This window comes from Pogona vitticeps, chromosome 2 (assembly GCF_051106095.1).
Source record: "Pogona vitticeps strain Pit_001003342236 chromosome 2, PviZW2.1, whole genome shotgun sequence".
Classification (NCBI taxonomy): Eukaryota; Metazoa; Chordata; class Lepidosauria; order Squamata; family Agamidae; genus Pogona; species Pogona vitticeps.
This window is the reverse complement of record NC_135784.1, coordinates 122,695,497-122,711,517: the sequence shown is the minus strand read 5'-3', so window position 1 is coordinate 122,711,517 and position 16,021 is coordinate 122,695,497. Positions and strand designations below refer to the sequence as shown.

The 16,021-nt window shown below is 41.5% G+C and overlaps 1 protein-coding gene across 9 annotated transcripts in view; it reads left to right on the top strand.

Annotated features, from left to right (window-relative positions):
* CACNA1A (calcium voltage-gated channel subunit alpha1 A) overlaps positions 1 to 16,021 on the top strand; it is a 355,947-nt gene that overhangs the window by 220,382 nt on the left and 119,544 nt on the right. For all 9 annotated transcript variants that reach the window (XM_078385849.1, XM_078385848.1, XM_072990312.2 and 6 more), the window contains one exon: positions 6,737 to 6,796. In XM_078385849.1, coding sequence (XP_078241975.1) covers positions 6,737 to 6,796 — 60 coding nt within the window. The remainder of the gene's footprint in view (positions 1 to 6,736; positions 6,797 to 16,021) is intronic.

Genomic DNA, 16,021 nt, shown 5'->3' with positions numbered 1-16,021 from the left:
AGCCTTCACTGCTAGCTGTGCTGGCCAGGGTTTCTAGGAGCTGCAGTCCAAGAACACCTAGATTACCCAAGGCTGGGAACCATCCTAAGAGCTGTAGCAAGAACCAGTACCTTAGACCAATTTGGCATATAATTGCTGATCACATGATGTGCTATGCACATTGGCCTATTAGGAACTTTTAATAAATTAATGACTGCAGTATCTCATGCTGGAACTTTGATTCATCCTGCTGCATTTCTGTCCATCCTTTCTCGCCAGCTTTGTCACTAATTAACTTGATAGACAGCTTCGGTAAGATAACTTACCACTGTCATTTTAAGTGTCAGATTCAGACACACCATGTATCCTGGTGAGTGACATTCTGTTTAATTGTTTTACGATGAATTTGAGGGACAAAAACATTTACCTTATGTTCCCTATGACTTAGAGTGTTGTTGTTCTTCTTTTTCTTCTTCTTCTTTTAACTCGTATGCCACCCCATAGAGCTAAAGCACTCTCTAGGTGTTTTGCAACATAATTATGAAAGCAACTTCCCCCTCAGTGGGCTAGGTACTCATTTTTACAACCTTGGAAGGATGGAAGGCTGAGTGAGCTTTGAGCCATGAGTATTGAACTCAGATCATGAGCAGAGGCTTGAGTTGCAGTACAGACTTTTTTTTCCATGAAGGGACAGATTTTTCTGTACAAATGTTACATCTGTGAAGGAAAGGTTGTGTACTTGCACCCTCATAAAGTAAAAGTGTCCAGGTGTTTCTCAATGTCTTTTTGAAGGAGAGTGGGTTGTGAAAGAGAGAGACCAGTCCTACAGATGTGTGTACATTTTTTTTGCACATGATTATGTATATTTCCCCCCTACAGGGAGATGATATTCATATAAGAAATTATTATGAAAAAAAGAATCAGATCTAACCATATGCAAAATGTCTATTCCATTTGAGAATACTTGAAAATGCAGTTTGGGAAAGAATTGTTATTTACAGATCATATAATATGTTGAACAAAAAAGGAAAAACCTATTGTTCTTCTTTAGAAATGCTGCTGGCTGGGATTTAAATAGGTTAGAAGAGAGGCAGTAGCAAAGAAAGAAGAGAAAGATAAATCACAACCTAGCTCTGTTAGCAGCTTACACTGCACTTTCCTTTTCAAATCCTTCACTGGACAGGCTCTGAGATGTCCCTAAGGAAAAATGAGTGAAATAATTAGAGCAGCATCCTACTGAGGATGGGGCAGGAGACAGAGTTTCTACTTTAGGTATCTCCGTGGCACACTGCAAGAAGAAGCCTCTGTGCTGGTATGAAGACAAAAAAACTGAATACATCTCCAAAACCAACACTGTGTACAAACTGATGCAAGCATAGTCAGACCTAGAATAGATATATAGTGTTTCTTCCTTATAGCCGCACTTGTTAATAGCACAGGAAACCTGATCACTCCGTAGAATGGAGGCTTATGGCTGGCTAAAGAAAACAGTGTTGCAGTGCAATTCCTCTTCAAAAGCAAACAAAACGGAATCCACATAGTTACAAACACAAGGGCTGTTATCCTGCACTGTAGGGGGTGCAGGGGCAATGTTGCCATCTTTTGAGCCGCCAACCCCACCCTCAATTTGTAAAATAAAAATGGGGGTGAAATTTGCAGGATTATGTGAAGGGCAAGGATAAGTATGTGAGCCCCTCAAAACCTTTGGAAGTTGCTCATCCTGGTGCCTTTTATGTCTCAGTAAAATGTATGTTGTTGAAACCTTCCTTCTCTCTCTTCCTGAGACCTAGGCTACATAAATGGTGATACTATACCCGTGCACACATTTGCATAAACAAATAAGCATATAGGCACATGTAAAACAAATAGTCATAAACCTCCACCTACAGATTTTCTATGCACTAGGGGAGGATTTAGCAGAAAAGTTGGGGCATGGGTGCATTAACACCTCCCCTTAGATAGCAGTGCAAATCACAGGGATAGAAATTGAGGTTTTAGCTTTTCTCCCATCACTGGAGTGGAGGTGAGTTTGTACCCTTTGCGTCCTCAGCTAGATACCACTGGAATGCCTTTTTAAGCTCTGCAAGATTTCATAGAATTGCTGGGGAGAAAGAGAGATTTTAACCCTGCTCTCCTAGCAACTGTGTTTGGAGATTAATCCTTTACGTACATTACAAGAAACGCATCTCCCCCCACAATAGCATGTTACCCAGAGGAATCGGAAACCAAGCAAATTTCCATCATTCTGCAGGGAAAAGTATTCAATACTAGTATCCTTATGTGCCCAAAGTGGAGTAATGGTGAGAGACAGTGGCTCTGCAGTACCTCATTATGGCACCATATTTTCTGCAGAAGCACAACAAAAAGGATTCTACAAGAAAACTCAAAAGATAGAGGTGCTCCAAACAAAAAATATAACTGAAACTGGATCTCGGATCAGCACTAAATTTGGCACAGATGTAGCAGAAAGTCTGTGCCAAATTTGGGGAAGTTTGGGAAAGGGTTTTTGAGTTGTGATTTTTTAAAAAAACAGTTTTACCCCTGTAAAGACACAAACAATTTTCCTCTACAGCTGATAGAAAAGAAATGAAAAATGTAGATAAGACAAAATTTGCATACCTGTGGGGGGACTCCATTTTAACTACTTTTTTTTCATCCACAGGAATTCGGCCATTCATAGCTCTTATTCAGACCCTTCAATTACTGCGTTTTGACCCCCAAAACTTCTGAAAATGCTCCTTTTAAAATAACTTCTGAAAATTCCAGAGGAACTATTTGCATTGCATAGTATTCTAGCCAATCAGAATATGTCTTCAGTCATCCCACAGGACAGGTGTCTGTCACTTTATACCCTGCCTGGCCACACATTATTAGCTCCTGCATGTAGAAATATTTAAAAGCTATTTTAAAAAATAGATAATAATATACAGCAGCTCACTCATTTCAGCTGTGAAGTTACTGTTTTTTCCCATTGTGGCTTTGAATGTTCTCAAAGCGTAGTTTACCTGTGAGTAAGTTTACTCAGTTTACTCATAAAGTTTACAGATCCACATGATTTCATATGATTTTTAGATTATGCTCTCTGAACCAATGTCAGATCACAGATCCTGTTTGCACCCACAAAAATCATGGGCCTTTCAGTGCATAGTTTTGCAGTGGTGCAGAAACATGGAGATGATTCACTGATCCTTGTGGATCCACATGATTTTTTCTGCAGGATCATCCCAAAGCTACTGTCCAGACATAGGCCCCATTTGTGTCCGTAGGCTACAACACAGTACAGTAATCACGGGCCTCAAAGTGCATCGCTTTTTTAATGGCACAAAAATATGCGTCCAAAGCATGGATGCTCATAGATCAACATGAATTTTACATAGGATCACCCTCAAACCACTCTCTAATCATAGGCCCATCTTTTCCCACAGACTACCCCCCAAAAAATCATGGGTACCCCAGCTCATGGTTTTGTAGTGATGCAAAAACATGAATCTGATGCATGGATCTCCATGAATCCGCACGATTTTGATGTAAGGTCATGTCCAAACCACTGTCTAACCATAGGCCCCATCTTTGCCCACAGACTACACCACAGAAATCATGGGTCCCCCAGTGCATGGCTTTGCAGTGATGCAAAAACATGGATCTGATGCATGGATCTCCATGAATCCGCACGATTTTGATGTAAGGTCATGTCCAAACCACTGTCTAACCATAGGCCCCATCTTTGCCCACAGACTACACCACAGAAATCATGGGTCCCCCAGTGCATGGCTTTGCAGTGATGCAAAAACATGGATCTGATGCATGGATCTCCATGAATCCGCACGATTTTGATGTAAGGTCATGTCCAAACCACTGTCTAACCATAGGCCCCATCTTTGCCCACAGACTACACCACAGAAATCATGGGTCCCCCAGTGCATGGCTTTGCAGTGATGCAAAAACATGGATCTGATGCATGGATCTCCATGAATCCGCACGATTTTGATGTAAGGTCATGTCCAAACCACTGTCTAACCATAGGCCCCATCTTTGCCCACAGACTACACCACAGAAATCATGGGTCCCCCAGTGCATGGCTTTGCAGTGATGCAAAAACATGGATCTGATGCATGGATCTCCATGAATCCGCACGATTTTGATGTAAGGTCATGTCCAAACCACTGTCTAACCATAGGCCCCATCTTTGCCCACAGACTACACCACAGAAATCATGGGTCCCCCAGTGCATGGCTTTGCAGTGATGCAAAAACATGGATCTGATGCATGGATCTCCATGAATCCGCATGATTTTGATGTAAGGTCATGTCCAAACCACTGTCTAACCATAGGCCCCATCTTTGCCCACAGACTACACCACAGAAATCATGGGTCCCCCAGTGCATGGCTTTGCAGTGATGCAAAAACATGGATCTGATGCACAGATCCTCATGGATGCACATGATTTTTATGTAGGATCATCCCCAAACTACTGTCCAGACATAGGTCCCATTTGTGCCCATAGATTACAACACATAAATCATGGGTCCCTGAGTGCATGGCTTTGCAGTGGTGCAAAAACACCGATCCAAGGCATGGACGATAACAATAAGAATAGCAACCTTAGAACTGCAGAGCTTGAAGAGACCCTATGGATTACGTGAAATTGTAGGGGGAATCATGGAACCCAGAGACACTCCACAGGCTAATGGTCAATGTATTGAACAGGAGTCCCCCAGCACCACTACCATTCGCAAAGTGTCCACGCAAGGGGAAATCCCCGAAGCTGGCTCCCTTTTTTCTTCAGTTAGCCACTTCTCACTCAAACACAAAGCAAGGCTGTTTTTTCAAAACAAGTGTGAACAGTAGTGAGCAGAAGAGGTATTCTGTAAACCATCTTGACTGCTGCCATTGGGGTTATCAACATTCAGGCTGCCATTTGCTATTTAACGCTTGGTATCCTTGTTCCTGCTGGCAGGGGTCACGATATTTTGTAGCAGTATTGGGCCATTTACTGTTGTGTTGTTGTTGTTGTTGTTTTTGAATCATGGCTACAGAAGCACAATATCCCACATTTATAAACCAGAGATTTTTTTTAAATAATTGAATATAACTGAATATTACCTTTGGCCAAAGGGAAAGCTGCACATGCAGACTATGAGTCATGTGTTCCTTACTGCCATTTTAGCCAGTCACAACAATAGAGTTCTGGTTGAGCTTCCATTCCTCTTTAACTGAGGAATAGAAGTACAGTCTTGAGGCTGTACTTTTAATTTCCTGTTTAGAACATCTCTAGGAACCCCTTGACTCTTCAGTGCAGAAAGCAACCACTTTCCTCTTTCACCAGTTGTTCTTATCATTGGCTAAGGCTTTTACCTTCCTAATTAGGTCTTCCCTTTCATCTTTGTTGTGTATTTTAGATGTGTACATATTATTGCAGCATTTGGGTTGGGCTGGCTACAGTGTGAGGGAACAGTTTGGGAAACTGAGAGGTTGAATACATGGGCATTTAACCTATCATTTGTTCTGATGCAGAGGTAGTTTGGTTTGCTCCTAAAGATGTCAATTGGATGTCGTATTTGCTGGAGCGAACCTATCTGCACCTGTCTGACCCATATCAAGGGCTTCTACTTTCAGGGGATGAATAGGATTGTTTTCTTTTGGTTCATTCCTAGTATGTGTGATCACTGGGAACAAACCAAAACCCTTTTTCTTTTTATTCTTTTCATGAAGTGGCTTATTTAGAGAACCACTTCAGGATATTGGCTTATTAAGCACATCCTCTGTTCCTTAGGAGAGGGGGGGAATTTAGACTCTGTTAGGGGAGGGAACATGTACTGCATCTCTTATACATTTTTTTAAACAAAATTCTTTTCTTTCCCTTATCTTAAAGGCCTGGTCAAGAAACTGCCCATAGCCAAATCTTCCCTCTTTAAGACAAGGGAAATAAATGTTTTAGTATGAGTATTAAGTCTGTATATCTGGCTGCAGGCAGACTCTTGATCGGACCTTTAAGAGCAGTGTATTGGGTATGTGTATTAGGTATACACGTACCTAATACACATAACTAGGTTCCAATGCACAATACATATGCCTAGTACATATTTTTAAAAGCAGAACAAATGGCATATGTTTGAAGCGTGTATGCTATTTGGATGTAAGGATCACAACAAAATGGCATACCAGACCTCTTCATGACCCTATTTGGCCCATTCCAGCCCAGTTGTGTAAACAAGCCCTGAAGGTGTGCTTAAATATGATGATTTATTAATCTGGCATAAACATAGTTATAACTTGACTCACATTATTTTAACGCTACATTTCCTTTTGTCTAGCCAATGTGTTAATGACCACTCCAGCTGTAGCTCCCAGTGCAAGCAGGCTTTATATTTCATTAGTGTTTTCCATTTAGCACAATGTGGCAGGGAGCTGATGGTGCTACAGCATGGAATATTCAAAATCTGGATTCAAGACAGAATCTATCTAGAAGGTTTCCTAAGGATACTATATTTCACAATAGATAATGAGATGACAAGATTGTGGTTTAAAATACTTCAGTGATTCTGGATAATCATAAAATGTTTCCACTGTTGCCTGTGACTGTGAACATTTTTCACATATACTGTTGAGTGGACTGTATTCAGGGATACAATTTTCTCCCCTCCTGTTTACTTCAAGAAAGAACCAACGTTTGGCTTGCTTGCAGGTTGGGTTAAAAGCCATGGCTCCAAAGATATTGGAAGTTTTGTGTATCATTTCCTTTCTTTTCTCCCTACAGGTTCTCCGTTATTTTGACTATGTCTTCACAGGTGTCTTCACCTTTGAAATGGTTGTTAAGGTTAGTAACTGTAATACTGGGGTGAGGACCTATAAACCCAGTTAAAGGTAATAAGGTGGGGAGTATGTTATAGGTAGTCCATCATTCAAAAATACATTTCTTTAAATGCATAGAGTGGCTGAGTGCACATCAGGGCTTTTTCTCACTCTCAAGAGTTCGTAAATGATTGTGCTGTGTTTTGTAATTAGTATTCAGGGCTTAAGTCCAGCCTTCATTTGAAGTCTGATCTCGTAAATTTGAAAGTCTGCTTAAATCATTTCTTCCCACACTAATATGATTTAAGTTCTGTTTATGGGCTAGAACGTAATAGAGTAGAGCAGTGGTTTTCAAACTTGGATCCCCAGATATTCTTGGACTGCAGCTCCCAAAAAATCTTGGCCAGCACAGCAAGTGGTGGAGGCGTCTGGAAATTGCGGCCAAAGAACATCTGGGGACCCCAGTTTGAGAACCACTGGAGTAGAGAACTCAGTCCATAGTGACAGGTCTGCTCAGAACTGAAACAAGACTGTGCTAAGTGCTTGAGAGCCATGAGAAAAATTACCTGGAAACTCTCAAAGGAACGTTTCTCACCTATCAATGACTGCTCTACAACTACAGTGCCCATCTGCTCAGTTGAGCCATTGGTGCCATTTTGTTTATGTGCATGATCCCATCTAGCCCAGTGTCATCTCATGAACGTTATAGTATCTTGCTTCTGCATAGCCAATCAGGTTTTCACTGCCACTGAAGGAAAGCAATATGCTTTCCACTCAAGTTAAGGATAAGATACTGTATTTCTTGTTACTAAGGTAATTTCATTATAGGCATCAATTGTAATATAGGGATCATCAGCCTAACTGCCTTGGTTACTAGAACACATGCTCCCTAATCCAGAAAATATTTTGGTGAGTTTAGATTTCTCACTCCTAAAAATCACTGAAAGGGAGGGGAAAAACAACTATCAGTGTGATCAAAAGCATTCAACAAAAGCCATATAACACAGAGACAGAAATAGTGAAGCCTGGAACACTATTTTGTCACAGCTCAATTCCCACAGAAGAAGCTGTATTAGGCTGGGACTGCAGTATTTGCTACAGATGTAAACAAATAAATGTTTTCTTATTTTACCTGATCACATGATGCAAAGGCCAATTTGAATAAGTTTGGACTTTTTTGCTCCTAATGGCAGAGTTTGTTTTTCTCTACCACTGAGGCCTTCTGTTTTTTTTTCCAAGCTGGAATGATTTGAACAGACTTTTCCTCATGTGATCAGTTATTTTGTTCTCCAAAAAGATGGCGGGGGCATGGCTGTCGGTGGTATTCTGGTGATGCTCTAAGCTGGGCTTGACATTTTGGACAGAGGGAACACCGATCCCTGCCATCTTTCTCCCTATTTGCCCTGAAGTATTATTTTTTTTATGTTAAAAAAACCTATTGAGTTAGCACTTGGTGACCTTATCACTGCACTAGTTTAGCACTACATTACCTCTGCAGAGATAAAGTAGAAATTGATATGAAATAGAAACAACTCAGGCAAACTACAGCAGACTGTTGTGTTTCCGCAGAATATGTGTATGTGTTTTTATGTTATGAAGAAATTTGGAAAACTGCCCTTTTCCCCTTGTGCTGTACAACACTTTAAACAGCCCACTGGCTTTACAGTGAAACATAAAAGGAGACCCAGGTATCATCAGACTACAAAGTAGAGGATCAAAGGAAGTGGGGCATGGATCAAGCCACACTGGATTGATGAAATCTGAAACAATCCACAGTCTACATGTGATCACCTAATCTGAACAGAATTGTAAAATAGGCTGTGAATTCAGCTGCAACACAGCTGAATGGCTCCAATTCAGCTTGTCAGCATAGTTGCAGTCTAGGTCCGTCTCAGCTTGTTAGCAAATTTAAGGGAAGGGGGCACATTTTGTGGCACGTAAAAGATTTAACATACAGTATTTATTTCAGTGTATGCTTTCATGAATCAAAATCCATTTCTTCATACACAATATTCTTCCCCCTGCCCCCCCCCACTTTAATTTGGCCAGCACTCATAGCTCATTTATGGATGACTTTACTATGTTGTTATAGTCATTCTTCTTGAAAGTAATTTCCCACGCTCTGCTCAGTGTAGGACCCAGTCTAGGATGGGAGCACCATGCCCTGGTAAAGGAGGTTTAGACCTCCCTTGTTTTTTAAAATCCCACCACCAACTAGACAAAGAAATAAGCCTTCATTGGTCTGAATGCATTTTTCTTTCTTTTATTATCTTCTCTAGTTCTGTACACTGTGTATGTGTGTGAGATTTAGGAAGGCAAGCAAATGTTTAAATTTCTTCTGCAGAGAAGCAGTAATTGTAATTTGGGCACAGTTTTTTGAGAGCCAGTGTGGTTTAGTGTATAGTATGTCAGACTAAGACTGAGGAAACCTAGACTTGCTTGTTCTCAGGCCTTCCCACTTTCATTGTTGTGAGGCCTTTCACCTTTTATGGCCACAGTGTGCCCATTCAAAAAATGTGTTTTGTGCAGCAATAAAATTGCCTTCACCAATGAGCATTTATACTGTCTCAGTGAGGGTCACCAGACACAATCCTGCCAATATTGCCATCAGTTGATGAAGGTTGTGATTAAGAACCAACAATCTTGATTAAAGTGTCAACTGTTGGAGAAATCCCTTCAGGTGATCAGCTTGCTATTTCAGCAAGCCTTCTCAGTTCCAGCACTGTCTGTTTGCAAGATACTGTACCTTCCAAGCAATCCATAATGGAGCCCTTTATTCAAAACCCACCACAACAACACAAGCCAATCAAGCACCAACAGAGGCTGAGACACTGCGATTACCACATCTCGGTACCAACAACATACTGTTTACCTTGAGAGCCACCATCAGCTCCAGAGTCCATTTCTTCAAGGGGGACATAGGCATCGGTGTCAAGAGCATCTTTGACATCAATTTAGAAAAAAAGAAAGTGATCCGCTGACTCAGATCCAGCCCCTGTTAAAAAAATAATCAAAGCAGAAGCATAAGGCTAAAATACGTAAGGAACAGTCAAAGACTTCAAAGACATTGAAGGAGCCTCAAACAGGTCCTCCCCCCACCACAGTTCTGAGATAATGAACAAAATGACCTCAGAGGAGCAGACTACCCAAGTTCAGGCATCATCCTCAGTTTCTAGCTAGTCCCCACAATGGAACCAGCCTATCCAACAGTCTCTGTGTGAACCTTCCTCACTACAAGGAAGCACATAGCTAGAATGACTACTTGCAGGTTGGGAGTGTTCACATGAGTCATCACCGTAGTCTGTTTCAACAATGTGAGAGATAAGCCCTCCTCATTGAAAGAGCTTCAACAAAACCTGTTACTAACAGGAAGATACTGTGTCATATTCAAGAGGTCCTCCAATGTTTTACTATGATGCAGTGCCCCCGTTTTATCAGGAGCCATACCTAGGACTTTGAATGGCATTCCCCCCCCTCATTCTTCAATTTCCCTGAAATGCACAGGAAAAAACAGCCATGTTTTTTTTTGCTCCCCAATGCCCTTTTGGAATGAAAACCAATGGTATAGTATCAAGATCACTGGACCACAGTCATGGCCCAGCAACGAGATTGCCAGAGCATGGCCATGGCTACACCATACTGTCAAATAAAGAACAGGAATGCTTGGGACTGAAGCCACTGGTAAGGAGCTGTAAAGACACAACTCCTCAACTGCAAGTATATTGGGCAGGAGTGGCTGGATGATCGGCCTTGTTCATTGTCAAGATCTCCTGAGAAAACTGACCCAAGTGGGACCCTTAACTCGCTGTCAATCCAAAGGATACCTTGACATCAACAGCCTTGGAAATGACTGAGAGACAATGGTCTGTTTCCTCATCCCCTTTGCTCTCCATGCCAATTATGAAGTCGGCTACACAAAAATACACTTTCCCAATACACATCTGAGTCACTGCTTCGCTCACCTAAGCAGTCTCACTGTCAATGGTAAACAACATCCCAGGATTACTCCTTGTCAGCATGAGAATCAAAGAGGTTTTAAAAAGGGAGAAAGGCTCTCAGGTCTCATTCTCCTCGAAACTTAAACACTCTGGCAAACCCACAGAGTAAATGGGAAAAGATCCACTTATTGCCACCTCTTCCTCATCTAGGAAGCACCTCAGTATTTTAAAACACGCTGCAGAGAAAAAGCATTCTATAATTGCCTTTCCACTGTCAGGAGACTTTCTACTAGTTACCAGCCAAGAATCTGAGGTAGGAGATGTTGATCTTCCCTCACAATCTGAAGACCATCCTGCTCTGATCTGATGTTAAGGCTGGTGAAATCTCTGCACGTAGAGATCCAAAGATCACCTTGGCTCATATCTGACCCACTTTATGATCAAATAAACAAGGATCCTCCAGTCCACATCAGCACATTGTCCTCTTTGCTCCAGTTGTTCTAAGAGTCATGGACCAAACCATCTATCAGAGTCCACATCCATTGAAAGTTTGTACATAATTTATGATAAAGAGGCTATATTTCTTCTTAAGCAACCACAACTGAATTCAGTTTTTGTGGAGGCCTCTCAAACCAGGGCAAGGGCATGTCACAGTGCCACACCAAATAATAGAGATGGCTGAAACATAGACATGTTGGGCAGCAAGATGTATTCCATCACTGTACTGGACATTCTCATCACCTGTTGCCGAGGTGTCATGGGAGCCTGACAGCACTTCCTCTGGGATAAGATACAGCCATTGTTGGACAGTCTCCCTGAAGATAAAAGAATCTTAGCTCTGACATTCCAGCAGGCGGTCGTGTCTCTCACTACACAGGAAATGTTCTCAGCATGCCATTCAACTGACTGAGCTCCAGAAAAATTATCTGCAGCATTTATCCTCAGATGATACACCTGATGCTGCTCAGGTGGTCTCTTTGAGGATTCCATGGCTAGAATAGAAGCTCTCCCCTTCCAAGGGCTTTTCAATTTTTTTAAAAAAGATGACATAATGGACAAATTGTGTAAAAAGAGGTATACTGCTAAGTGGAGGGGGTTCTATCCTCAATACCAACAGAAACAGTACATACAGTATCTTATTGGAGAAGGCCATATCCATACTCCTCATCCAGGCTCCAATCAGACTGGAAGACCTTCTTCATCTTCATACTACTACAGACAACAGTCATCACAACAAAAATGCAAGGAACCAAACACCACCAAACAGCACAAGAAGAGATCAAAGCGGAATCTTTGATTGCCTGCAGACTGAGAGCCTCATACCATTAATTCTCTCTCTCTGCAAGACACCATACTATTTTGGCACCATTCTTTCCAACCTTGTGCATCATTATCAAAGACAGGTGGGTTTTGATCACCATAGAAAAAGGTTGTGCCATGGAATTTACATGTCTCCCCCACCCCTGTCTCTTTAGGTCTACAGGACCATCTCGAGTGCTACAAGAGTGGTCAAAATGACCAGATAGGTGGGGTATTAAATAAATAAATAAATAAATAAATAAATAAATAAATAAATAAATAAATAAATAAATAAATAAATAAATAAATAAATAAATAAATAAATAAATAAATAAATAAATAAAAAATAAAAAATAAAAAATAAAATAAAATAAAGAAGATTTCTACACTCCTGAGAAAAATGGCATCCAACCTGTCCCAATAAATACATTTTCCACTGGGTTCTACTCCCATTGTTTTATGGTTCCAAAGAAAGATGGAGCCCTGAGATCTATTTTGGACCTAAGAGATGTAAACTGCTATATAGATACCAGAATGTTCAGGATGGTAACTCCAGAAATGGTATTACCACTTGTCAAGAAGGAACTGATTCTTGTGATAGACCTAAAGATTGCTTATGTTCATATTACAGTATTAGCCATCCTGATAATCACAGTTTCTTGCATTTTGCTCTGGGCAATGTTCTCTGCTAGTTGAAGGTGCTCCACTTTGATCTCTCTATAGCACCCAGGGTTTTCAAAACCTGAGACTTCATGGTTACCTAGAACGTCTTGGTGTAATGCTGTTTCTGTATATAGTGGGAACTCCTTATCCACAGGATCAGTATCCACTAATTCATTTATCCACAGCTTGAAAATACAGGTATTGAAAATATTTCATGGAAATAATAGATATAGTATGGTTTTTCAAGATGTAATTTTCAGAACTGGCCACTCGAGGGAACCAGACACTATGCTATATAGATACGCTGCCACCATTTCACCTAGTCTCCCAGCAGCTTGAGACAGCTTCGTCTATATTCCAGAGCAGTGTCGTTGTAAAACTTAAGAGCTGGGTTGGCTGGCAAAGTTGGAGGAGAGGTGCTAACCTAAGTCAAACTGTCTATTGAAAGAGGATTCCTACCTCCCACCCTTCCAGCCAGCCCCTTCCTCAATACTTCTAGGCAAACAAGAAAGTGCATTCGTAATGGTCTTTGAAGAAGAAAACCGACAGAGCCATTGAGATTGTGTGAGAGAAAGAGAGAAAGAAAAAAAGAGACAAAGACTGTTATCTTCAGTCTTCAGCACTTTGAGGAAGACTGGGCTCTAATAGGGCATCTAATGGAGCCGACAGAAGATTTTAACTCAGCTCTATTAGAGGCCCTATTGAGATAAAAATTATAAGTGCAAGCAAGTCCCGAGTCCAACAGACTGTTTGCTATAATCTGCACTTTTCAGTATTGGGGGGGGGGGCTTGGAACCAATTCCCCATGTACACAGGGGTCCTACTGCATAGCTGGTTGATTTTAGACAATTCTGGGGTCAAGGCAGAATGATATTTCTTGTTCACTTTATGTCTTCTGGTGGCTCTCAGTCTGTGAGTGAACTCAGAAAAATCAACTTTAAAACGACTTCTAAAAATATTTATATTGGTGTACTTCTGAACTCTAGAACTGTAAGGGCTTTGTGATCTCAGGACAGGCAACAGAAACTCATAGCCTTAATAAAAGAATTCAAGCCACGTGAAAGGATAACAGCATACATGGCTCATAGCATCAACAATTCATGGCATCAAAACTTCCGTTATCCCACATGCGTGGCTGAATATGAGATCCCTCCAGGCCTGCTATCTGGTCTCCTTCAACATACAGAGAGATCCTCAAAGATATTGATTGTGACTCTTGAGTTTGAACTACGACTCCAATGATGGGCCATGATTCCCAGTTTAACCACAAGAAGGTCATTCAACCTTCTCAGGCCCGAAATCAAGGTGACAGCGAATGCAAGCCAAACAGGTTGGGAGATCTCTGCATGAATTGTCAAGTCCATGCCTTTTGGTCCAGGAAAAACAGATAGATGCACATAAACTAACTAGAACTGCTAGGAGTATTGAAGGTTTTCAAAACTTTTGAGACACTTGTTTCAGGCAAAGTAGTACAAGTGGCCACCAACAACACCACCACCATGTACTACATAAACAAGCAAGGTAGAACACACTCTGTGTTACTTCTGCTTCTCACAGTCCACTTCTGGGCATGGTGTCCAATGATCCCAATAGCTATCCATATGGCAGGAAAAGACAACCAACTAGCAGACAGTCTGAGCAGATGGGTAGCCCAAGATCACAAATGAGAACTAGCCCCATCTTTGACAAAATCTGCAGCCAGTGGGGCCAGCCAGTTGTAAACCTTTTTATTTATTTTTTATTTATTTATTTATTTATTTTGGTACAAGGAGCAACATGGAATGGCAGAAATATTGTTCCTAAGCAGGTTGGGGTCATAGTTCACTAGGGGATGTATTCATGACTTGATGTCTGAAACATCTTCTCTACTCTTTCCATCAATATCCTTGTTACACGGGGTAATAATGAAACTTCAACAAGAAAGGTCAAACATCATTCTAATAGCCCTGTGGTGGCCACATCAACCCTGGTTTGCAATGCTGAAATTAACAGTGTGCGACACTCTCCAGCTATCAATGATTCCTCACTTACGTTCTCAAAATAAGGGCTCAATTCGTCATCCAGATTTAGCCAGGCTGAGGCTGACAGTATGGAGAATTCTCCAATGTTATTGAGAATTTTGCATTAACTTATGAAGCCCTCCATCTGACAGAGTTATGAATACAAATGACTGAAGTTCTCTTCTTTTATCTCTTTAATAGAAAAACCTGACCGTCCACCTTCCCTGCATACAGTGCTGACCTTTCTATTATACCTTAAGGAGAGAGATTAGTCCCATTCCTCCATAAAAGTCTGTCTGTCTGCTATAATAGCAAAGCAGCCACCCTGTTCTAGGGCATCCCAATATTTCAGGAACACAACTTTAAAGAAGTTCCTCTGAGGTCTGCAGAACATCTTCCCTAATATGCAGATCATCTCCTCAGTGATTGTGTTCCCTGGTTCTCAACTAATGTAATCACCCTTTGAACCAATGACTACAACAGACCTGAGGCTAAAAAGGTTAAGGTAAAATTTCCCCTTGACATTTTTAGTACAGTCGTGTCCGACTCCAGGGGGCGGTGCTCATCCCGTTTTCAAGCCATAGAGCCAGCGCTTGTCCGAAGACAGTTTCCCTTGCCACGTGGCCAGTGTAACTAGGGAACGCCGTTTTACCTTCCCACCGAGGTATTACCTATTTATCTAGGAGCTGGGACAAGCGACGGGCGCTCACTCCATCACGTGGATTTGATCTTACGACTGCTGGTCTTCTGACCCTGCAGCACAGGCTTCTGCGGTTTAGCCCGCAGCGTCACCACATCCCCAACCTGAGGCTACTTACACATAAATCTGTATTCTTGCTAGCCATTTCACCAGCATGTTGAGCAAGTGAATTGTGCACTTCTTCAGTATGACCAACACTTCTTCAATTCTACGGGGATAAAGTCACTGTTTTTCCTATTTGGCCTTTTTGTCTAACGTGTTTTCTGATGTTCACCTCGACCAACCCCTTGTTCTTCCAGCTTTCTTACCTTCCCATTCTACAGATCGAGATAAGACACTTCACACATTGGATGTTCATTGAGCTCTAACATTCTACACTTCATGAACTAAGTACATACGGAAAACTAGCAGACTTATTTGTTAGTTATCAGAGCTTAAAGATGGGGGCTCGTCAGTATGATCAAGCTGTGTTACCAGCTGGCAAAGAGACCACTCGTGAATCTTTGTATACTTTAAATCTAACACAGTGGCTCTTAACCTTTGTTACTCGGATGTTCTTGAACTGCAACTCCCAGAAACCCCAGCCAGCACAGCTGGTGGTGAAGGCTTCTGGGAGTTGCAGTCCAAAACTCCTGAGTAACCCAAGGTTA